The 25,411-nt window shown below is 43.5% G+C and overlaps 1 protein-coding gene across 2 annotated transcripts; it reads right to left on the bottom strand.

Annotated features, from left to right (window-relative positions):
* Positions 1–14: 14 nt before the first annotated feature.
* mideasb (mitotic deacetylase associated SANT domain protein b) lies at positions 15–25,411 on the bottom strand. Of its 2 annotated transcripts, none has more exons than XM_080042419.1 (13): positions 25,380–25,411; positions 19,085–20,902; positions 16,957–17,229; positions 16,163–16,502; positions 15,313–15,379; positions 13,041–13,183; positions 12,367–12,470; positions 10,038–10,113; positions 9,234–9,322; positions 8,518–8,661; positions 7,815–7,937; positions 5,827–6,029; positions 15–3,533 (listed from the first exon to the last, which is right to left on the bottom strand). In XM_080042419.1, exons 2-13 carry the CDS (start codon positions 20,633–20,635, stop codon positions 3,293–3,295), a joined length of 3,354 nt encoding a protein of 1,117 aa, XP_079898545.1. In that variant the 5' UTR covers positions 20,636–20,902; positions 25,380–25,411; the 3' UTR covers positions 15–3,292. The 2 variants fall into 2 exon arrangements, with proteins under 2 accessions (XP_079898545.1, XP_079898544.1); XM_080042418.1 differs by lacking the exon at positions 25,380–25,411 and adding an exon at positions 23,114–23,455.

The raw sequence follows: 25,411 nt of genomic DNA on the forward strand, positions 1-25,411 counted from the left end.
AATATACAGTGCTTCATAAATCATTACTAAAAACACAGGTGGTAAAAATCAAAAATCGAAACAAATAAGTTACACTGTAGTAAAAAGCACTTGAGATTCCTTTACGGGTTTTCATCATTAGTGTGAACCCCATTATGAAAATAGCATAGAAAGAACGCAAACATAGATTTTTCAGTCATATATTTTCTAATCTTTAGCTAAATAAACCTTTTCTTTTGTCCCCTCGAAATCCCCTTGACCAAATGGATGAAATGAGGAAAATAGTTCACAGCTGTGCGTTTGTTTCGTGGCCTCGATTTAATCTTGTATTATTAATTTTTTTAAACAGCTTGAAAAAACCTTAAGGTGATGACACCCCCTTCCCCTCCCACTACAGAACCTCAAGTCCAAATAAAAATAAAAATATAAATTAACATACCAAACACGTGAACAGTCTTCAAAACGTCCCACCCCCCACTGACTGGCGTACAGTTTTAACATTTGACCTCAAAGCACTTGCATACACACTTTCAACAGTAAGTTGACATACGTACACACACTCACTCACTCACACACACAACAGTCTGTGCATAGACCAAGGTTTAACTTGTGGAGTAACTTGTAATTGGAGCTGTTTTTTCCTCCCGCTGCCCCCCTCAACTGCCCACTGCAGTTTGTCCTTTAGAAGGAATAATAACCCTTTAACCCATTTGTTGCTATGGCAACAGAAGCTGGCTCGGGGCCCAAGGGCTTAACATAGAGATACGTTGAGATGGATAGAGAGATCAAAACATGCCGTTTCAACAGTCCAATTCAGTGCCTACTGTCAGCAACAAACAAACACATTTAGCGTCATACTATATTATATGTTTAATATTAAGCCTTCAATCACAGCAAGGCAGCTTGCCCACCTCAGATGTTATGCTGTATTTAGGAAAAAAACTGTCAAATGCTCAAATCAGCTTCATGAAATTCTTCAATAGTTTGTCTCACTGCTTTTGTAAGCTGTGTCGAGCTGCCCTTCAGTTACTGCTGACCTACATAGACAAGCTATCAACAGTGTGTTTGTGTCACAACGATCTGAACGCTGTCTGAGACTGGATAAGATCCATAGGGCAACCATAGAATCCATTCTTCTATATTGTGTTTTTCTGGTTGTGGCCATTTTGGACAAGTGTCACAACAGCATTCAGAATCCCCTGCAATCTTCCAAATTTGATCTAGGCATGGTTTACACAAAATAGTATAGCTTTCACTTATTTTAAGGCCTGTTTGTTTACAAAAAGACAATGTATTTGGGAAGTGTTAAAATAAAAAGTAAACTCTGGCTGAGCAGAGATCTGCTGTTGCTGTGTTGCCGACAGTAAATCATTTATTGACATGTTTACAGTCAGTGGGAAAGCGAGGAGGAGTAAACTTTTGGATACTAGTCTAATAAATAGTCTTAAAAAATTTCTAATATGCTTTGATATGCGTTTCTTAAAATATGAAAAACCTGCAAAATCCTGGGTAAGTCTGGATTACATTAAATAATGTGTTTCTCATATGGTTAGTAAATAATTTAGTGAAAATGATTTACAATAAAAAAAACAGTCTGTGTATAAAGAAAAGTAAATGCACGTCTCACGTCAACATTTAAATTCTCCTGTTAAAGCCTGCAGAATCTGGGTTGAGTTTGGTGGGCAGTTTGGATCAGCAGTTCATTGGCTTTTTATCAGGAGGATGTGGACAATTTAAAAAAATAAAAAAAAATAAAAGAAGTGAACCTCTGACATGTATATAAACATTGATATCCTGAATTTGTTTGTGCCGTTTGTTGCCTTGTCCCACTTTTTGTTATGTGTTGAAACAGTCCCAGTCAGTGCCCCCCCCTATCAGTTACAGGGTTGACAGCGAGGCATCCGGAGCAGCCAGTCCTAAGCATTACACAGAACGGGTGGGGTGGGGGCTCTGGTAGCAGGGGGGATCAATTTGTTCTATTGCACATACATTTCTGCCTTATTCTTCATTTCTTGGCTTCCAAAAAAGAAATCTCACAGTTATAAACAGGCAGCAAATAGCATTATTTTCGTTTTTTTCGTTTAAATAAAAAAAAGAAGAAGATATGGACAAGTACAGAAAAGCGCTCAATTAAATTGCAGCCAAAAACCAGGATATAATAATAATAATAATAATAATAATAATAATAATAATAATATTAATAATCATCAACAAGAATATTCACAAAAAAACAACAACAATAACCATATATAGCTACACAGGCAGAAAAAGTAACGTTTACCTGTATATTTATATAAAAAAACAACAACAACAGTGTAAAATTGATTGTCAGTTCAAGATAAAAAGCATCAAAACATCCAAGGCATCAACAGTGAGCAACAAAACTGGAGAACTATAAAAAAAGTGACGAGGGCTGGAGGGTGGGATTCACAGAACTAAAGCCCGAATGAACAACGCTCACGGAGAGAGAGAAGGGGGGAACCCATTCGGTGCGAACCATGCATCTGAGAAAGCTTTTGGCAGCCTTGAGTGCAGAAGAGCGGCGAAACAAAAGGCAACAATTTGCACATGCCATCCATCCATCTAACTGTCAGATTACAGTGTTCATATCACCGAAACTTCATCCAGTTGGGATGAAGCTTGAGCACGCTTGTGTTCACGGCTCAAAGATAGAGAGGAAAAATTAAATAAAAATGGGGTCCAACAAGTACCACGCCGGTAAAAAACCGAAACGTGGCGAGACTCTGAAGTGCTGAGGAAGGCCTGGGGCGGCGGGCAGGACAGCGCCCAGAGGCGGCATGGCTTTGTTTGACCGAGCCCTGTGACCAAGAGAGGTAAAACTCCTGAAAAAGCTTTTCAAGCTGAGTAAAGGGGCGTCTTAAGAAAGCACATACACACCTAATGTTACACACACACACACACACACACACACACACACACACACACACACACACACACACACACACACACACACACACACACACACACACACACACACACACACACACACACACACACACACACACACACACACACACACACACACACACACACACACACACACACACACACACACACACACACACTCTCAGTCAATCCACACATTCACCAACACATACACAGGAGTAAATCTGTCCCTGAAATGTGCCAAGCAACCGAAGGAAGTCTCCTTGTTCCACAAACTATACACAAAGTTCACAGGAGGGATTCTTCATCTTTTTCTTCTTTTTTAAAAATGTCCTCCTCCCATCATTAAGAGCAGGCCGCGCTGCGTGAAAGCAGTCAGTGTGCGCGGCCTTGTCTCTTGTCTCTCTTACTGCCAGTCTTCATCATCCTCGTCCTCTCCGCCCGTGGAGCTGTCGTTGGTGCTGTCCCCTGCAGCCTGCCACGTGCCGTTCTGTTGCCGCGCGGCCAAGATGGCGGCGGCCTGGGCTTGAGCTTGAGCCGCCGCTCGCTCCTGCTCCTCCTCCCTCAGGCGCAGAGCGGCCGCCTTCTTCTCCTGCTCGGCGTGGCTCTTCATGTGGGCGCTGCGGCTCTTCACCTTGTAGAAAACCCTGCAGGACACAAAAGGGGGAGGGGCTTAATGCAGAAGGGCTTTTCACACACGGAATACGTTAACAACACGTGAGGCTAACGTCATTACATCGGCTTTATGTCGTTAATACACTCAACAGTGTGAGTAACAATGTTGTTCCTTATGCGCACAGGACAGGAACTTTGAGGCTTTTGGAAACCTGCTCTAAAATAGTAAAGTTAAGTGTCTCAATAAGCATTAAAATTTATCTTATTAAAATATTTATTTTCATAGATAATATGAAACTTCGTTAAAAAAAACTGCTTCTTTACTGTGTAGACTGTTTGACAGGACTGTGTGGGCGTGGCTGTAATTAAACAGCCTCCGCCCCCCGCCTCATCTAAACCGAATTTCTGTAAAGTTTATCAAACTTAATAGACAATATCTTTTATTTTGATTGACAAATATGCCAGACATGCATGTCAGATGCTTACTACACATGCAACTAACTCCTCAAATGACATCATTAAAAGGATTTTGTGGATTTGGGTTTACAGGGGCTTTAACCAACAACAACCACAATGTTCACACTGTAATATCTCCTGGTGTAACAGAGGAAGCTGTGCCACGCCGCCTGGGGAATGAACAACATTGAGGATTAAAAAGGCGGCATCAATGATGGATTTTAAAGTTTATCTTAAAAGGAAATTATTAATAATGAATTAACGACCACTGGGATGCCTGCCATGGCTTCACACTGATTATTCCCCCCGTGGACTTTCCTAGATGAAGAATTCTGCGGCCTATTTTAACAACGCACAAGCACAAAAATAAAAAAGGTGTTAACCTTGGGCCATCACGTGATTCTTATTTGCTCACAAACTGTATCGGAAGAAATGGGAAATATAAGGAGGAGGACAGCTGGTTTGATTATAATTGGAGTCGTATGAGTTTCATGTCTTTTGCATGAGAGAAAAAATATACTTATATTTATTCAAATGTATAAATAAATGGACTTTATGTTACTCTGACAGGGGAAGAAGAGGCATAAGTAAGTAAAATCTTACTCAGACAGCATTCAGACTTGTGCCATGTTGCAAGTGTTGATTGATGTAAACACCTCTAAACTCTCATGTTAAGAGGAGAATGTCTCAAAGGGGAAAAGAGCAGTGCAGGGAGAGGCACTTCTTAATCTGATTTTTTAATAGTTCCTGGAGTTTGGTGACCTTCTCTAAATTCCCAGTATACCGACGCCGAGCTTCATCACGAGCAAAGGTCTGACATGAACCTCTTGAGCGGGAGATTAGAGTTTGGTACGAATAGAATGCACAAACATAAAAGACTAGAGGATACTAACTGCCAGCCTCAGTCATCATGTCTATTTCATGATGTGTCCTTTGTTTTTGTTGCCAACATGTTCCCATGTTTGTCGTTATGCTTTATGTCTTATTGTAAATTAAATGTATAAATTGTTATGTGTCGCAGGGAACCCCTGAATAAGAGTCTTGGCTCAGTGGGTCTCCCATGTTTATATAAAGGATAATGAACATTTTGGAAATAGAAACTCAGGGCTTAATTGGTTGCGAAAACAGACAAAATGTGCTCATTGTTCGACACTGCATGCAGAGTTCTGTAGCTAAAGTCAGTCATTACTGTCTTGCTCTCTCCACCTAAAGGCTGTGTTCAAAGTTCAGTGTGATGCATGGAAATAAGGGGCTGGGTATTGATCAACAAATACCACAGCATGTGACAGTGCACATGTGAAGCTTTTTTCCACAAACATACAATTCTCCAAACCTTTTTAATGACTGCAAACATCAGATATGCCCGGTTGGACTTCCTGTAACATTACTTTATCAGCCTCTGTAGCGTTGGGTAAATCTATAATGAGCAGGTTTAGTATTTCAAAAAGGAAACAAAAAAAAAGAAAAAAGGAAAAGAGGTGAGAGAAGCTCTTGTCAAGTCACTGAGGAGAGAGAGGCGTGATGTGCAGTATCCACTCTTGTCTCTCAGTTGCTAGGACACAGTTGGCAATAACAAGCCCCGGGTGGACGAGCTGTTATTTAATCTCAACCCCACGGCAGGATGAGTCGGGGTCCTTTCAAAACTACATGAGACACTGTTTACTACCGACTCTTATTTACCAATAAATATTTCAAGTGGGCGTACACAGCGGAAGAAATATTTCCCCGCTGAAATGTCGGTACCTTCCATTCAGCAAGCCTTAAGGGCACTTATGTAACGCCTGGCTGTCAGCTGTGCACAAGTAAACAGAGCCATGCCAACGTCTCCCAACACAACAGCAGGAGATAGATTGTTTTCCGATCGCTCACCTGCCACATTTCTTGCAGGGGAACTCGCCCTCCTTAGCGGGTGGGAAGTTGTTGTCGGCGGCTGCAGCAGCGGGGATAGTCTTGTTGCGTGCGTTGCCGGCTTCGTGGCGTGGTTTGGCGGAGGGAAGGGGCGGGTGGGGGGGATGGATGACCCTGGACAGTGGCTGGTCCTCCTGGCCTTTCATGATCAGGACGGTCCCTGGCTGCACCCACAGTAAAAAAAAAAGGGGGGGAGACTTGTGAGTTAACATGAAAGCTCCAGAGGCGTTTTAAGACAGTCACCGAGAGTAATTAGGAAAGAAAGTAATGAGGGCGAAGTTACTTTATGAGAACCTTTTATGTTGGATAGTGTTACAACGGTGTGCACACATGTGCTTGTTAAAGGTGGAGTCAGTGATACAGGAGATCGCTTGTTGTCAAAATCACTTTGTGTCAAATTGAGTGAACATCTCCTCTTCGTACTGTGTGTCTGTGTGCGTGCGCTAACACACAGCCTATGCGTAAAGGGCAAGTTGCTAGCTAACTGTGGGCCCCCTTTGTTAACATACCCTTATGTTTACATGACAGTTTAGTTCAGCATCAGATTTCTTTTTCAGTTCAATACAGTGCGGACAGGTAGCAGATCCTGAGGAGATATTCACTGATTTTGACTAAGAGCGATATGGACAACAAGCATTTTCCCGAATCACTGACCATGATGATCCATCTTTAACACAGTTTAAGAAAAGAGAAACAAGCACAGCCTGGCCGCTTAACAAACAACTTATTATTAAGTGTGCTGTCCAGTGAAATGCAATGCGAAGGATAAAAAGGTTTCTTGCAGAGTCATTGTTTACTGACAGACACAATGGGGGTTACACAATCCAGAGGGGAAGTGGACATGAGCCAAGTTTATTTCCTCTAAAACGTCCAGCAGGTGGCAGCAAATTCAACACCCACTCACCAGTACACAGAGTCTGGCTGAGTTCAAAAGGACAAATGTGTCAAGTCTGATGAGGCCAACTGGGGGTTTTCTAACTAGGAAGGTTTGTTCCATTTATATCTAAAGTCATCCAGTTGTGAGGAGAGGTCTCTGTAATTAAGTCACGTACACAGGCTTTTGTTTGAATTTAAATGAATGTATATATGCGGGTCTGTACGTGCAAACAAACACATCATTAAGAATATTGAAAACAAAAGAATTAACCCTACGATCAAAGTTGCTTTGAGGATACCCAGTTCTGCATAAATTAGGGAACAACGAACATACATACTGTATGGTAATTAGAATATAGCCACCACAGTATTCATTAACACAACATTGCCAGTAAAGATGAAGCACTGACCTACTTATGTACTTCTGCACTTCTGTAGCATTATTTTGCTTTGTTGTCCTTACTAATGATACAACAACGACCACAAATTAGTTTGTATTAATAATATAGAGATGGTGTCTTTAAATGGCGTGTACTGGCTCCTTTGTGTTAGTTTGTAGCCATAATGATGCTAGGCTAGCAAGTTTTGTCCAACCCTATTGATGAAAAAGCAACTTTCGACATCTTTACGGCAGAATAAAGGGTTGGGATTGTTTTTTTATGATTACTATATGTAGAGAAATTTTTATAGTCAAATTTGCCTGGTTTAATGATCATCCCTTTACTTCATATGGGATGGCTCTTTGTGTATTTGCTTTTTATCCGTCAAATGTAGAAAATGTGAATAACTGTAAAGTTGAAAGTGAATGCCACCACGAAGGGCTCAAAAGATCTTACAGCACGAGAAAAATCATTCTCATCATGTCTTGTATGATTCAAGAGAGAAGGCGTCTTATCAGTAACTCTCCCAGTCATCTCATATTTGGGACAATACAGTGACTCAGACTACATGGAGAAACATAAACACACCGTTGTGCCATTCATCCCTTTATCTTCTTATTGTACATAGTCATTCAGTTACTGGCTTCCTCCCCCCCCCCCCCACACAGCGCTGACAATCAATTCCACACTCACGTTCTCTGTGGACTGCAGCGTATGTGTCCCCCTGGTGGGGCCGACATCCTGTTTCCTGTCAGCTGACCCTTCCCACTTCCTGCTGTCCTCCTCCTGCTGTGGCTCCAGTCTGCTAGAGCCCTTCTGAGCCAAGAAGAAGAAGAAAAAAAAGTGAGTACATGTGAAGACCCAAACTTCCAACAGGGATGTTTACAGCTTGGAGCTGGATCAGACGAACTTGAAGATTGGTTTTAAGGTGTTTCTAGGTTATTAGCCATTAGTTGTACATATTTAAAAAGACATTCTGAGCGGCGTCATTTCTGAAGTGACCTTTTGCATCTTAACGTCCATATAAAACCCTGCCGTTTCATGTTTGATCATATCACCCTGTAGCCAAACAATCGCATTCCTCCTGCTGATCTTTAACTAGATAGACTCAAGACACCGGCTCCAATAGTCTCCGATTACTTCAGACAATGCTGCTGAAGCGTGTTTGCAGAAGCCTGTAAACTGTTTTTCGTAAAATCATTCTAAATACTCATGTGTTTGTGTCATGTGGTTGTTTGTGGGGCATGGTCATTTGCAGCCCGTTCATTCTGCTTATTCTCAGAGTCTCCATTCTCCCTATGAAATTACAATTTATTTACTTTACGTCTGTACAATCGGCAACCCAACACACATGTTGTTTCTGCAGTACAGATGGTATATGTGACATGTGACTGACCTTGTGGTCCATCTCCTCCTCGGTTGGTTTGTTCTCTAGCGGCTCGGCCTCTCCGTACATCAGCGTCCCGCTGCGGCCGATCTTCACGTGTTTCTTGTATGTGTAGTAAAACTCCACACACTGAGCCACTGTCTTAGTGGTCACCTGTGAACCACACACACACACATTCCCCATCAATTAGGTTTTTTGTACATATTTTTTTCTGTATTTAAAAAAAACTAATAAATGCCCTACTTTAAATAATAATATAAAACCTCATTTGTTTTGAGGAGCGTCATTGCTTCAGGGTCTAAAGCACGTTCATAAATCGAATTAAGAAAAGCCTTTACTCTGGTGTTTTGGACAATGAACACTGTTAAAACTCTAAAACCGTTCATTTGGCCTCTCATTCGCATGCCCTTTAATACTGAAGTGGTTGGGACGAGAAAATGAAATAGTTTCCCAGTCTGGTGGAAAAGCAATAATTGACTGCGACACTGCAAATAATTAAACAAGGAGGAGGCATTGTTCCAGAGTGACTGTGCTACCCCTCTTCCCCGCCCACCCATAGTCAGGGAAAATATTGTTTGCAAATTTTTCTTCTTTTTTTTTCTTTCTGCAAACCGTTGATAGAGGAAACTGATCCAAGAAAGCACAGAGCCGCTATGAAGCTGAGATTAGAAGAAAGAGATTTTTGTTGTGTTATCCTGTTCTTGTGTCTAGAAACCACAACATACCTGTTTCTGCACCATGAAGAAGTCTTTCTTGTATGCACTGATGCCTTTGTTGAACTGGCGTCTCTCAGCTGGGCTCCAGCTGTCTGATCCTGAAGTGGGGGGAAGCAGAGAGAGAGAGAGAGACAGAGGAAGAAAGGTAGAAAGAGAGAGAGGGAGACCTTTAAAAAGCATGTTAATGGCCACTTTGCAGCATTCAGCAAGGAACTGCTTCCAGACTATACTCTTAACGTGTGGAGACCCCCCCTGACAAGTGCAATACCACCCCCCACCCTTCACAACACACACACACACACACACACACACACACACACACACACACACACACAAATCCCTAGATAAACAATGGCTCGCCTGTCTACTGCTTGGGATTAACCACATGCTGTAAAAACCCCCCTCCCTATTCCCCTCCTTCCCTCATCACGTTGACCCTGACAATCCTCCACAGTCACCCACTGCCTCCACCCTGACACTCTCACTACTGCAGCTGCCACTGCTTGGAGACAAGACCAGGGGCCTTACAAAGTCTCTGTTGAGATGGTAAAATTCTATTAATTGTGAGTGTTTTCTTTTGAGTGTCTGCATAGTGGGCTAGGTGAAAAAAAAGAAAAAATGTATGCAAGACAATTATGACAATTAACTAAGAATAAATATAGTCAACTTTGGGTTACATAGGCATGTTGGTGCAGTACATCTATGGCTGCAATTAGTGATCGTGTTCATTACTAATTGAGCTAGATTAATCACGTGATTCATATGTAGGTACGTAAACATGAAGAAAAAAAATCCTTTTTTGATGAGACTTACCTGAGTAGTGGTAGTTTGAAAGATGATGCGACTTGGGGAAAAGTGGATTCCTCAGCAACAGGAAGGACAGAGCAGCCTGAAAAAACAAACAACAATTTCATCCCTGTTTGAAAAGTGAAGACGCACGGCACATTTGAGCTGCACAGCTGTGACTGTTATGAACCTTTATACAAGCATGTCGCTCCTGGCGAGCAAGAGGACTCTGGCTCCATTAGGCGCTGCAGTTGTGTTTTATAAAGCCGTAAAATACACCCCCAACAATGAAACAAAGTTGCTTGCAGGTAACCAGGGCAGCGCATGAGATAACCATTGTTCTCGTCTCTCTGGTATGTACCAAGTACCCGAGTGCTTTATAATGATCATGATGCGCTCCCTGGCACTGTCAAAGTAAGAATTAACTTTGTGCTCTTTGAGAAAGAAAGCGAGTGCATGTTGAAAGACGGCGATTTGAGCTGCAGAGAGTGGAAGCCTTTGACGACGACGCCCCCCCCCCCCCTCTACCCTCCTTCCCCCTTGTAGAGTTTCCTTGACAACGTTGGACCAGTGCTGGTCGCTGGGGCCTGAAATCTCCACCAGCACCCACCACAAAGCGCTCCCACCGCTCTGCCTTTTACTTCCAAGAGTCAACACCAGCTTGAACATCTCCAATGATGGAAGTTTTGGATCACAGTTTGAGATTGCTTTCTCTGTGCACATCGTCCAATAATTCATCCTTTAATTAGATCTACTGCAATTTATTGTTATAAAACAAATAGGTCTTCTTTACACAAGTAGAACATGAGGTTTAAAATGTGCTCAAAAAGCTTTTTATTAAACACTTTTTGTGTGTTTAATATAAATCATCTTTGACGCCAGATTACTATCATGTTTTAATTGAGCCAGAGCAACATGCTTGAAAAGCACAGTTTAATACACTGGTCAAGGAGGAGCTTGTTTTGTTTGAAGGGCTGCATCCTTGAATAACCCGCACTGCATGCTGAACTGTCCCTGACGATGAGCCCAGGTGTTATTAGTGGTTTTGCTGTAATGCAGTAAAAGTTGGAGCTCCATGTCTGACCAATCAGATTTCTCCGTGACACTCGCCGAGCTTGTAAACACACATGACATTTTCTGACCTTCCTCAGTCATATTTATGAAACCTTGACCATGTGCGTGTAAAATAAAAATAAAATCACAAAAACTGCAGTATAACCACAATCTGCCCATAACTCATTGATATTCAGTTTATTATCACATAACACTGAAAAATGCAGCAAATCCTCACAATTGAGAAGCTGGCAATTTTTGTCTGAAAAATGATCACTTTTATGTCAATCCACTTCTTGTTTCAGCTCTACAGATAACCCTGTCCATCAAACCTCACTGGCAAGCGTGTGCAGCTCATCTGCTCTGCACGTTGGCACCACTTTCCCCCTTTTACTATCTCAAGTCATCTCAGGCCACCACAGAGTTTCAATGCACAGCATAGTGAAAGTCTTCAGATCAGTCACTTCCGTTCAATAATCATCGAGAGCTCAGATGAAGAGCATTCAAGAGCACGTCAAGTTAAGGCAGGAAGTGGACGGACACGTTTACGTGCATCTCAACAACCTGATTAGTTTACACCTCATGTGAGCAGGCCAGTCATCACATTTTGACACCTTTGCATACTACTTATCAAGGCCTGGCATACTTTCAGTTTTAATCCTACCTCTTTACAGTTATCAATTCTGGGAGACTTTTTTCATGCCTTTGTATGTTTGCGAAAACCATGTTAGAACAAGGTCTAGGGTTCAAAAGACCAAGAAGTCAATTTCTAGCAGCAGAAAAAAGCTGTTAGTTTATATGTATGCCTTTTATATTACATGAAATTAGCTTGGTGCAAAAAGCCACAATAAACAAAAGTTATAATAATAATAATAATAATAATAATAATAATAATAATAATAATAATAATAATAATAATAATAATAATAATAATAATAATAATAATAATAATAATAATAACTTAAGTGTGTGTAAAAGATATGAGAGGCCAATTGCTGTAATCTGCTCCTGTGCAGTAAAAAGACACTAGACCATGAAATCTATCAATGCTACCATGGAGATAATGAGTATAATTATGTGCAGAGTGCGCCTGAGGCTTTACATTTTCTTGCATACAAAGGAGGAATGCTTATGCTTTTGAAAGAAAGAATTTTTTTTTGTTCTAAATGATTTAAAGTTTGGAAAAAAAAATAAAAAGAATCCCACTATAGTCTGGTCTATAATATAAGACGACATCGAAACTCGGCGTTTAAATTCCCTGCGTTGTCAGTCAACATAGATTGTTCTGTTGTGTTGTGCTCACCATTATGTCCCCTTTGCACTCGTACAGACAATGGTGGGCCAACTCCTGGTTGGTGCCTCCTCCACACAAAACACTGGAGCAGGCCATGTGCATGAGGTCTTTCACTGAAAGGGACGAGAGAAAGTGACAGTGAGCATCAGAGAAAAAAACATAGTCCCTTTTATAGATAGACGACGGTAGTTGATTAAAAAACTCATGTGTGTAGTTTTATGGTGTTGTTGTTTTTCCAATTATGCAGGATCAACAGTTTCCCCTGAGTGGCTATTAAGTTTATTATAACATATTTAATTTCATCATAAACAGTGCTATCTGGAGAGCTGAAACCGCAAGTACCTTTTTGTAATACAGGACAAAATAAGATCATTTTCTGCTCGGCACATCCAAAATTGCAACAGCTTGATGGGCAATTATTGAAGAGACTCTAATTAAAGTGATAGCAGAATGTCACATCTGTGCTTTTAGGAAATGGCAAATGACTACTGGCAAATTTTTTTTTTTTTTAAAGTCAGTGCTTTTCTATACAAAAAAAATGATTAATTTGAGGAACATAAGGTTAGTATTACAATACATGAAGAGAATCTACCTTACATACCAACAAATGGCACACAAATAGCCCGTTTGCCAGCATTGATGCTTTCGGTTTTCAAGTGATGTAAACAATATTTGGTTTGAACCTTTTCCCTGGTAGTCGGGTTTCTCCTCCAGGTGATGCAGTGGAACCCAGAGCAGCTCGGCTCTGTGATGATCCAGCACCACAGCCGACCGCTGCCTCAACTCTGGCACCTCCGCCTGGTACCGCGACCCAATGTTTATCCGCCTGCGAAAACAAGACATGGGCGTGAGTTACAAGGCTTTGAATTCCATCTCTTGTCACCATCAAGTGCCTTTCGACATTAGGAAGGTTTTCATTGGTACTTGAAATATTTCAGTCAAGACATGTATCAATATCAGATTCCTTTTATCGACTTAAGCTCTTTTTATTTTATTTCTGAGATCACGTTTTAATTTCTTTCTGACGTGCTCTTTAAAATAGTCACGAGAGGATTGTTAAGGCTCTTAGCGAAGCAATTTGTTGGACTGTTTTTAAATTCAAGCTCGTTACACAGCTCTCTTGTGCTCTCAGCATAATGAGTAAAATGCAAATCCCTTTCAGAATTTGTATTTTCGAAACAAAGAGTGCACTTCTTCAATTTAAAGAACTGAAAGTAAGTGGATCCTCATTCTGCTGTGGGACAACAGTCACGTTCAAAGTCAGAGGAAATGCACATTGACCCCATAAATACATGCAACTCTATAGGCTTACATGTAAACTGAAACCAGACAACTCGGTGCCAAGAGTTGTGAAAAATAATGCCGCGTCACATTAACAGGCAAATCCTGTGCATGCATGCCCCCTCCCCTGCCCTACCCTGCATTTCCAGTGGGCCTGCAGTATTTCCAGCTGAGTGTGGGTATTCTAGCAGCCTCCCCCCCAGGGAAAGGTGGGCTGCTACAAGTTCAGCTGCGATGGCTCTGGTGTGTTTGGAATATCATCATGCCCAGCTGAAAGCATGATTTATGGGACGGCTCACTGGCTCGACCCTGACTAACTGCTCGACAGCTTGCACAACGCGTCCCCATGGACCGCACCTCCTGTCCATACAACTCAAAAAAAAAAAAAGGCTTAACTAATAGTTCAAAGGGGTTTCAGGTTAAACTGAACAGAGTCCCGTTGCCCCTTAGAGCTCTGACTTCTTTGTTCCATTTCTAACTTCCATAAAACATCCTAAGCTTTTATTGGCTTTATTTACATTTATGGAGTAACATGGCTGTTGGCCATATTCTACTGAAGTCGTATTTGGTTTGATTTTGATTTCCTGAAAATAGGTTTGAAGTTATAATCCTTAAGGTTTTCGGTCCGGGGGGCTTTTCTTCTGTAATAGCCATTCAATGTATTTACCTTCACTTATTACCGCTCTGTTTTTTTACTTAGTGGCGTAGTCCACATTCCAGCCCTAGTTTAAGATTACCTCCCTATCCTTAATATGAGGGACCAAACGCAGCAGACGATACAGTACAGCATGTAATCCAATGTAATTTTATCTCATCGATATCAGCCTCGCTGTTTACTCTCTTTTAGACTGTGTCAGAGCTGTACTAAGTTACTGATCATGCCAAAAGTGCATCCTGCTGTTAAACGTTAAAGAAGTGTTTAACTTGAGAAACACAGGCTGGCTTTTATTGTGAAGCAGCCACAGGAAAAGCAGCCTTTTGGACCAGGCCACATGTATCAGATTGCAGGTGCAGTTATGACTGACCGTCTTCTTTACTAAAACAATATCAGTCTGTTTGGTTGCACTGTAAACAAATACCTCCATTGCTCTTCTGCTGAGTTTCTGACTAAATTAGCGGCTCAACGGCTGTTTGCTGTATTGTTAAACTGCACTTACTGTTGCCAAGGTGACAACAAAGGTACCCAAACGAACCAGCACTGAAATCTTAAGGATTAACACTTCAATGTCAACAAAAGCCAGATATTGTATATTAAAAAGAGCACAGACACAGGCCTCTGATGTCCAAAGTGCTTTAAGAACTTTATTTGTCAGTTAACATGGAGCTGTTATGACAGGATGCACTTTCACTGAGAAACATTAAGACTGCAAAGTTAGATCAGAAAGTGAACGCAGGCCCTATTGCTGGCTGCGCATGACACAGCAGAAGATTCCAGTGGTAACAGTGGCGGAGAGGAGGGTTTAGAGTTTCACGAAGTCCACGTTCTCTTTGGAGATCATTTTGTGACTCAGCCCAATGTTATGGTCTGAATAATTGATTGCAGAACTACTACTCCATGATAATGCGTGCCTTTGAGAACCCATATCATTTCAGTGAAAATGACACACGAAAGTCCTCCCTTTCTATAATGGAATAAGATGATGATTTGGGGATGTTGGGAGGAGGAATACTCACGGCTCGATGCTGACTGGAGTGGCCTCGCCTATAGCAGACAGAACGGGTGGTGTGATGTCGCAGCTGTCTAAAAAGGGAGCAGCAACAGAAAAGAAGCTCACTCAGTGACATTTATCAAAAAGGTTTCTGTCACGACCGCAGGACTTATACTTAGCTATATTTAACAAGAGCTAACTTGTACGGTAACACAAGAATATTTTATGCATAAAAGGGTCATTCAGTCAGATTCAGTGCTAATATTTATACAGGGACTATGATAATTCACTTACGAATCATACATGTGGTCTATTATAAAGTTATTTATGGGCCATGTTGTGCAAAATGCTTATAACAACACAACTTCATCCTAAAGCCCCTGTAAACACAAGTCCACAAAATCCTTCTAACCACGTATATGTAATTTGGGGTAACCTAAGTAAGGTGAAGTTGCATGATAGTAAGCATCTGAAAAGAGATAGGCATATTTATCAATGATAATGTCATTTAAGTTTGATAAACTTTACAGAAATTCGCTTTAGATGAGGCGGGCTATGCTGTGGTTCTTATAGCACAGTAAGTATTTTGAACCAATCATGGCAGTTCTCTCCCTGAATTTTCTATAAAAACAATGACTGTTGCCAGGGAGACCGTTTGATACGGCCACGCCCACACACAGTCCTGTCAAACGGTTTCCTCTAGACAGAAAAAAAAGCTGTTTTTGAAACTAAGTTTGATAATATTTATGAAGATCTATTTTCAATCAGATTGTATACTAGATTATCAGATGCTTTAAAACTAATACAGCTTAAGTATCCTATGGATAATTCAGAGAGGTCTTATGAGCTTATCTTTATTGCATTTTTTCACTCACTCGAACGCAATAGGCTGCGTGTTGCCGACTTGGGTGTGGCGGGAGGTGGCAGGCCCTGAGCGCTGGCTGCAGCGGAGGACAGGAAAGTGGAGAAGTAGAGTCCGGAGCCCTCGCGCACAGGGCTGAGGATTGGCGGAGGCGTGTAGGGGGGTATGGCGAGCGGGTTGTCTGCGAGGCGGACAGGGGAACGCAGGTGGCTTTGGTAAGGCGTGAGGCTGGAGTAGATGGGAGGGACCACGAATAAACCCGGTTTAGGCGGCGGGATGAAAAGAGGCTCGGGCCGGGGCCGGCGTTTGGACTTTTTGCCGTCGTCGTCTTTCTCCCCGTCAGGTCCTCCATTCTGGTTAGGAAAAGAAGGTTAATGTAGAACAAACATAAGAACCAACACACACATCGACAGTTATGCATGCTTATAAAGCTGGCACCCCAACCCTCAACTGTATGGTACACAATGTACAGTATGGCAGCGCTAAACCCTGATAATCTGGTTGATCTGGGACAGGGCGACCAGTTCACGAACCCCCCCCCCCCCCCCCCCCCAAATGAAACAGGGAAAGGGAAAAAAGTGTGGTTGACTGAAATGGGGGCAGGGGAGACAAGAAGCTCGGTGGGGGAAGGGAGTGTGTGTGTTGGCGGGGAGGATTTAATAGCTGGAGTTTAGACAGACCGAGGATGACAGTGGATCTCCACCCTAATACCTCTACACACTTTGTAACTTAATCAATTAAGAGTTTAAAAAATGTAGAAAAACTTTAGAACAAACGGAAACAAAGTAATACTAAATCTTTACATACCTGCTCTGAGCTCTCCGACAAGGAGTTCCTGAGTGAGCGTCTCCGGGTGACGATGACCGAGGGCTTGTGGTCGGCGCGGCAGTGGTCCTGGAGGCTTGAAGGCCTGAGGGGCCAGCTGGAGGCCAGGGCTGCTTCATCTCTGTCAGGAGAAGAGGCTTGCTGCCTTCGCACTGGGACAGACACAGGGATGACCAGTGGAAGGAGGCTGTCGTCTCGATGCCGCTTCGTGTTCAGAGCCTCAGGCTCCGTGGGACTCCACGGCCTGTGGGGCTCCTAACGAAAAAAGGTCGATAAGGTGTTACAATGCTACTTATAGAATCGTTTTCTCCTTAATGCAAGACATGAAGAACATAAACAAATGCATTGCCTGCTGAACATTTAAACAATCATTTTCCAGTAATCAATATTGATGAAACGCCTCGACGGGGTCACTCCTCAAGCTGGACAACTGTGATAGTTAGAAGATTGATTTGAAGGAAAAATCAAAGAGAGCTTCATCCGTTTGTTGCTTGTTATAGGGGCCATTTGGGCAAAACGTGATATTACAGCTCACAAACTCAACACATCAAGACTTTCAGGAGACATATTCAAAGTTATGAACTGGTCTAATCAGCTGCTCCTTTACTTGGTCAGGTTGCGTAATTATAATCAATATGTTTAATGGGGAACCCTAAAACCTTGTGACTGACTTAACATGAAGACCCAATAAGAAGAGAAAATTAGGTCAATATCCTTAAATGGAGTGTTAACAGATGGGTCGATACAGCATTGAACCTGAGCCTGACGTGTACTCAAGAGACAATATCTAAACATAAACAATAAACCTCTGGTAAATCTCAGTATTAAACAGAATGTTGAACTAATGTTCAGTGAAAGCATTTTGCACGTCTGCACCTCCTTGATACAGTGCTGTTAGGAGCGGCACTTAAGTGACAGACCTTGAGTGCATGACAAAGACTGAACCATCCAAACAAGAATTCTTCACATTTTTTTTCTTAGAGACCATAATGAGTGGGCATGAGCAGCTTGTGTGCTTTAGAGCAACAAATAATTCCTACGGGCAACTACAAAGCCATCTGAACCACCACATCACATGCCGGTTGAAGACAGATGCATTCTGTCACTGCACGCTGCATCTTGGTGTGCAGAAAGGCACGCAGCAGTGTGGCTTCGCTGGATCTGAGCTCATTATTGCTGGTGGAAAACTCCAGCCCCTACACCAGAGCGGTGGAGAGATATTCTGCTGAGCACTGCAGGTCGGGCAAACCCTGCACCCCTCCCTGTATAGAGGGAAGGGGGGGTAGGCGAGGCCAGGCCAGGCTGGAGTTTCTTTTTCCTTTGATGGGATGGGGGGGAGGTGTGCAGGCATGAAACCAAACACAGTGTGTGTCAGTATGATCAGCTACCCGTGAGGCAAATCCAAGGCACTGAACTACAGACACACTGACTCAGTGCTGTTTGGCAACTGAACTTGTTGCACAATCAAGACTTTCAGAACAAAAGCAAAGCAGAGATAAGTGTATGACTTCACATGTTCCAGTCCGAGAAGTATCAGGTTTTGAGACACTGAACAGTCCCATACCAAGCCGTTTGTTAAGTATATATTTACCCTCTGAAAATATTCACAAGTCTTGTTTTAGCAACTCATTTTTCTCACAAGGCAGAGCTGAGCTGCTCAGTTCTTTGGGCGTTGATTACATCAAGCATCTCTTCCAGCAACACGTTAATCACAAACAACACAGGCTTTGGCACAGTTTTCCTGGCAGTTGCGTTAGACCGTTTGTTCAAGTTCCCGCTCTTGTTCGGGGACCTAAAGTCCCACTGCAATTATACCCTGGGATAACGCTAGAAAATTTGATTTTTAGCTCAAGGTAAGCCAATCCCCATTAAGGCTTCCAGCTCGCGAAGAGTTTAGATATCAACCGCAAGGCAATCACTGAGATTCAGAACACTCAGTCCTTTTTCTGTTTTAAGGTTATTTCTGCGGCCCTTTTTGCTTGAGAGGAAACAGCTGAGAAACAGATGAGTGAGCAAAATAACAAGGAAAACAGTGAGGCAGGGAAAACGGAAATGCATGCAAAAGTAGATAAAGAAAGAAGAATGGCAGAATTAAAAACGGAGCACTTACCTTTAGAGCATGTGATGGTAGAGACTCCATTTCAGAGGCCTTCTGGGCAAGGGTCTCCAGGTTGACCTCCTGGGACACCCTGCGTTTTCTGCGCGTGCTCTGGATGACGCCCGTGGGTGCTGCCTGGACGTCACGGGCCCCGTTCTGGGAGCCCTGCGGCGGCCCAGGGGCGGCCTGATCTGAAGGTGCGGAGAGAAAAGGGTTGTCGGACGGCGCCCCCCCTTCCTTGGAGAGCCGGCGTGATCTGCGAAGCTGTGTTTGGGATTGGAGTTGTGTCTGGGGTAGTTGTTGTTGTGACTGGAGATGAGGGGGCTGCTCGGGTTCTGGGGTTATGTCCTGGATGATCGGTTCCTGGACCTTTGGGTGAACCGAAGCGGAGGATTCCTGGGAGTGCACCACCACGGGCTGCGGATGGGGGTGAAGAGGGTGTGCATTGTGTGCTGCACTGTAATAGTCAAGCACATGAGGGTTTTGTTGTTGCAACTGCTGATGTTGCATTTGCTGCTGAATTTGGAGCTGTTGCTGCTGCTGTTGTTGCATCTTTTGTTGCTGCTGCCCGTGCTGGATTTGTTGATGTTGCTGCTGCTGTAGCTGAACATGCTGTTGATGCTGAATGATTTGTTGCTGCTGCATTTGTTGATGGTGCTGCTGCTGCTGTTGAAGTTGCTGCTGGATTATATGTTGTTGTTGATGTTGCTGCCGTTGCATTTGTTCTTGCTTCTGCAACTGTTGCAACGGGTGCGGGGGTTTGGCTTGTGTCGAGTAGATAGGTGGGTTTGGTAGGGTTGTCCTATTGCCTTGAAAGTTCTGGTAGTAGGCTGGCAGGTGCTGCTTGGGCTGACCGAAGGCTAGCTGGAAAGGCTGCAAGACCGAGCTTCCTCCTTGTTGAGATGTGCTGTGCTGCTGAGCGTTCAGCGCCCCAGGTTTTAAGGTCTCTTGAAAGGCCTGCGACTGTTGCTGCTGCTGTTGCTGCTCCCAATCCAGTCCTTGAGCCTTGACAGCATCCCTGTATGTTTCGACTGCAGGGGTAGGCCCCAGAGGCTGCTTTTCTCCAGCTCTGTTGGGGGCTTGTTGATGTGGCTGTAAGCCAGAAGGGTCATGAATGGACTTCACAAATGTATTCTGGGTCCTTGAGTCCGTTACATTAGCTCCTCCAATGTAGTTAGCAAGGTTTTGTCCCCAGTTGGTCATGGTATTCCAGGAGGCAGCTCTCTGCTGCTGGGATAGAGATGGATGCTGCTGACTGGGCTCTGGGCTGGCCCACTTCATAGGTACAGTCTGCTGATAGTGACCCCGGTTCTGGTCACCCTTATCTGGGCTGAAGATGACAGAGTTGAGGTACATGTGGGGACCCTCTGGATTGGAGGTCACAGTACTTGCAGCCTCGCTCTGTCCGGGGTCAGAGGCAGGGCCACCTGGGACATAGTAAGACCCATCTGGGTGCTGAGATGTCTCCTTCATTGCTCCGATTTGTTCGTTGAAAAACGTGATGCGTTTGCCTGTTCTTTTGGCGCTGGGTTTCTGCTGGGCTGGCACACTCATGACGGGCATGAATACGCCGAGCAAGGTGAACACGTTCAAGCAAACCAGCTATGGGAGTTCCACTGGATGTCACTTGAAGATATTACTCCAAAAGTCAAAAGGTAAACAATGTAAATCTGTAAAAACTACATTGACATCAGTGTGAGCAGTAGCAAAGTCAACCAGGGTAATCTTCTGGTCCCCTCTGAAGCTCTTTGTGACCCACTCAGAGGTCGCTGGCCTGGGACTAGCAGATCTGAAGAAGTCTGCCTGGTTTCCTCATTCATGGGCAACACCCTGTATAGAGAGAATGAGAGAGAGGTCAAGCATTGAGCCATAGGACTAAAGGGGTCCCCACAGGGGGGGGTCTCATTATCATCCCCGCCTCAGCCATGTAAAAACCTGCTGTTTGCTTTTTCAACAATAGACCGCCACTGAAAGGTATCTGCTGTGGGAATAGAGGAGGGGAGGGGTAGGTCTAAACTGTGTCATTATTCACTGAGCTCACATGACACAAGGATAAGGTCCTGCATGCAGGCAGACACGCATACCTGACCTGCATATACTATTGGAACATTTCGGAAGGTAGTTGATAGAGACAGCTGAATCAATTGGTTCCTGGAAATGTCATTACACGATATTACTGCACCACGCTTAATGATGGGCGATGACATCAGCACTGAAGGACATACTGTCATGCACTGGAAAAAATATTAATCACTAAAGCTCCCGATAACTTAAAACACAAACCCCTCATGGCTGGAGGTCTGCCCTGCAAAGGAAGCTCTCTCTCCCACACATCTGCCAGAACAGGCGGCAGGTTAAACGTGATAGAAACCTTCTCATTTACCAACTGAGAGCCCTTTGAACCGTGGCTGCTCACTCAAAAAAGGAAGGGTAACTGAACTGAAAGTGAGCAAGCATGAGTCACCATGACATGATCTGTAGAAGGTGGGGGAGCAGAGGAAAAAGTCAAAACGGCTTTTCAGGCTTTGATAGCCTGTAGTAGGGGATCTTGACAATTGCCATGGTAACAACCTAAAAAATATAAACTGATGGCAAGGTTTTGGAGCAGATTTCTTATACAGTGCAGTCTGCCAAATTTCAAGATGCACACAGATCCACACTGTTTCTGTTAAAAATGGAACCCCTGCTCCATCTGTGTCAAATAATCTTGTCAGCCTTGTGCAGCAGTCGACCAACAAGACCTTTTTATTGCTGCAAGAATCAATTTTATCAAAGCTCTTTCCTGCTGCATATTACAAAAATAATATGGCAGGCTTATTACTTAAATTGATAATACAATTTCCACAGCATGGACTTGGCAAAGGCCATCTCTGACAATCTAGGAAGTGATGGACAATTGTCACCCTTTGCTCCGATGGCCTAGTAAAACACAAGCTTCTTAAAATAGACAGCTGCAGCTGTTCAGATCCTGCACTGGCTCAGGGGGCAGCACAGACCCAGGAAACTGTATGCCCACACTATGTCGCTAAAACAAACAGTGTGTGTTTTTGTGTGTTTCAGCAATGCCATGTGATGCTACTCATGCATATGCTGTATGTTGTCAAATCCAATTAAAAATCCTCTATGACAATAGAAAATGCTGTGCATAAATAAATCACATCTTCCTTGCAGAATGTGTCCGCTGTGCAGCAGAAACATATTTGCTGATCGGAGAGCGACCATGCTGTGTGTGTGTGTGTGTGTGTGTGTGTGTGTGTGTGTGTGTGTGTGTGTGTGTGTGTGTGTGTGTGTGTGTGTGTGTGAGTGTGTGTGTGCAGCCTCTGTGCATGCGAGGTGAGGAATCATCGTGACGCATCACAAGTGCAACCTTACACAAGCCTGGGGTTTAGCCCAATAAACAAAAGCAACACGTCAAATTGGCTTAACATAAATGTCAAGCGCCATTAGCCGCACTAATCCATCCTTTCCCTATTTAAAATCAGCGTGTCACGGCCACGGCTAGCGCATCAGCGGGCATGCGAGGCCTGCAGCGTGCACCAGACGACATGTAAAGAAAATATAAGAAAGAAATACACATGCACACTCCTTTCACGACAAGTCTGTCCATGGATACCCACCCTACATCACTTTCTGCGCTTCCCAGCTCAGCGCTATTTACGAGCAAACCCCTTTGTTGCAGGAAACGGATTATCCACTCAATAAAGCCATGATGTCCGAGCCAACAATGCAGCCTGTGTGACAGGAGTGTGGCGGCATATTAGCTAACAAACAAACAACACGGATCGATACAACTTGACAACATGGGTTAGTACGTCACATGTCTCTTGTCCGTGCAGTCAATCTGAGACCTCATAAACATCAGGAGAACAGACGAGGAGCAGAGGACCGACAGCACAGCGCGCGTACGTCAGCTCTTCTCGGCGAGGTAAACAAAACTTTGTGGGCCACAAAAACATGCACTGTCGGGCCACAACAACAACAACAGAAACACCACAGTCATGGACAGCGCAGCTCCAGCCCGCTGTCTGCCTCGATACTTACTGTGTTTGTCATGAAAGCTGCTACAGACTGCAGGATCGCACACTCGCAGCTCTGCGTGGCCAGTAGCAGCAGTGGCGGCGGCGGCGGCGACAGACCCGCACAACTCAGACGTGCGGTGATGACTGCATACATCCCCAAGGTTGACTCATGCAATGTTGCTGACCTCACTCACTCCCTGGTACTTTTTTCCCCCCCACACCTCACCCCCTCGATCTAAAGTCAAGAGGAAAAGGGGGTCGACGTGGTTGCGTAAACACGAGTCCTTCCCTGTTATTAATCTGCAGAAGCGCGTGCGCAATGCCACTGCTGTCCGTTGCACATTATTGCACTGGGATTGCACACGACGAAAACCCTCACGCTGGCAATGCGGCCTTTTTGCTGTGCATCGACTCTCTCGTTGTCGTTGCCTCTCTCTGCTTGTCTTGTGATTCCCCCCTCCACTGCTGCCACCAGCTCAGTTGGCCACACCCACTTCCCTGCCCATAAAAGGTCTTCCTCTGAAACGCAAGGCGCTGTAATTTACGGAGCAAGATCCCTCTCTCAGTCCATGCGGGAAATTCCAACACACATGGGAGGACCGCGGGGACGGAGGGGAAGGGCACACCCCGGGTACAGATTCACTTTTCTTTCCAAGTCACACACTTTTTCTTTTTTCATTTCCTCTTGAAAGGCATGTGTGGTGGTGTGTATGCCCATGACACAGCAGGCTAAGTCTTATTTGTGGAGGCTGCAGAAAGGCCCCAGAATGTGTGGGAGATGAAATATGTTTGTTATAGAACTGCTGATAAGAGGTTCAGTGTGAAATCACATTTCCAAGTAATAGCGGAAAAGTCTAAAACTGTGAAATACAACTATATCCACACCACCACACATGAACAGATTCTGAATTAAAAGTAAAATGTTTTCTGCCAGCAGAAAAAAATGTGATTGATGAGCAAATCGTCACATTGAACTAGTGAATTTCAGTCTTTTTTTAGCTTGAAAATGGTTTAAATGAAGAGCAAAATGCAGGAAACTTAAATAACAAGTAAAAGTGTCATTCATGATAGTTACAAGCGGTATAATTCCAGTGTGTTACCTGGATAAAATCTACCCTTAAAATAACTTGCAAAGCCTGAAAACATTCACTGATGCAGTTGACAAGAAGTCAAATCAGCCAGCCAGCTATTGACACTGTCACTGCACTGGGAACTGTAGAGAGAGAGAGAGAGAGATAGTGTGTGAGTGTGTGTGTGTGTGTGTGTGTGTGTGTGTGTGTGTGTGTGTGTGTGTGTGTGTGTGTGTGTGTGTGTGTGTGTGTGTGTGTGTGTGTGTGTGTGTGTGTGCTCTTGGTGGCACCAGTACGAGGTTCCTTGAGGCTGGAATTATGCTAAAATGATTAACTGATTAGTCATTTGGCAGAAAACTAATCAGCATTTTAATAGATTAAAGTTAATTTATCAAGAAATGCAAATCGGAGATCCTATTTAGTATAAATGTGCAAAAAAAAAAAAATTAAATCGGTTCATCCTAGCCTGAGAAAAGGCAGAAAGAGTGTCTAACCCTACAGTTTCCTTCTTGTGACATCACAGGATTAACAGGACAGCTGGGCCAAGGGAAGACTAAGGGAAGACTGAGGGAAGAAAAACCTCATTCATTATATTATAATAGTGATTTTATAATGATAGAACGCTGGTTCCGTATGGGTGAAGTATTCCTTTAACTGATGGTGACCGAGATATTAAAAATAAAATGTTGAATTCTTTCTTTGGACCAAACCCCTAAACCGACCAATCAATTTTAAGAACAACATCCCCACCCATATTTAAATGCATTAAAAAAAAAAACTTTCTGTGCAAAACTGAAGTTTTTCTCCAATTATAAAGGGATTAAATGTCACTGTTACTAATGCATAGCAGTGAAATAACACTTGATCAAAGATATAAACTTTTAGGACCGCCATTGTCAAACATGTTACTGGTCCTGTGGATGACACTTTATAATAGGTCCATGGGATGACACAGCAAAACCAGAGTAACGTTATGAAAACTTAAGCTACAGGTGATGAGCTAAAAGGGGCACGCTGGTGTCTCTCCCTCTTGGAATTTGGGGGGCTTTGACATCTTGTGTGTGTGACGGGAAGGGGGGCACCAGGTGAGGTAAAGCTAGCCAACCCTCATTGACATCTGCTAGCTAGCTTTATGTTTCCACCACACTACACCATCAGTTTTCCCCTTTCACAAAACACCTAGCACGAGCTGACATGCACAAGCCTTGCAGTACTTACATAAAACTCTGTCCCTCCATGGCACATATAAG

Source organism: Ammodytes marinus (genome assembly GCF_949987685.1).
Source record: "Ammodytes marinus genome assembly, chromosome: 15".
NCBI classification, from domain to species: Eukaryota; Metazoa; Chordata; class Actinopteri; order Uranoscopiformes; family Ammodytidae; genus Ammodytes; species Ammodytes marinus.

Excerpts from the sequence above, each read along its gene's own strand:
- mideasb (XM_080042419.1), bottom strand. The coding sequence starts at position 20,635 with ATGCCCGTCATGAGTGTGCCAGCCCAGCAGAAACCCAGCGCCAAAAGA. Across the intron at positions 9,323-10,037 it reads TTCAAACTACCACTACTCAG|GATCAGACAGCTGGAGCCCA; the intron begins GTAAGTCTCATC and ends CCCCCACTTCAG. Across the intron at positions 7,938-8,517 it reads AGGAGGAGATGGACCACAAG|AAGGGCTCTAGCAGACTGGA; the intron begins GTCAGTCACATG and ends TTCTTGGCTCAG.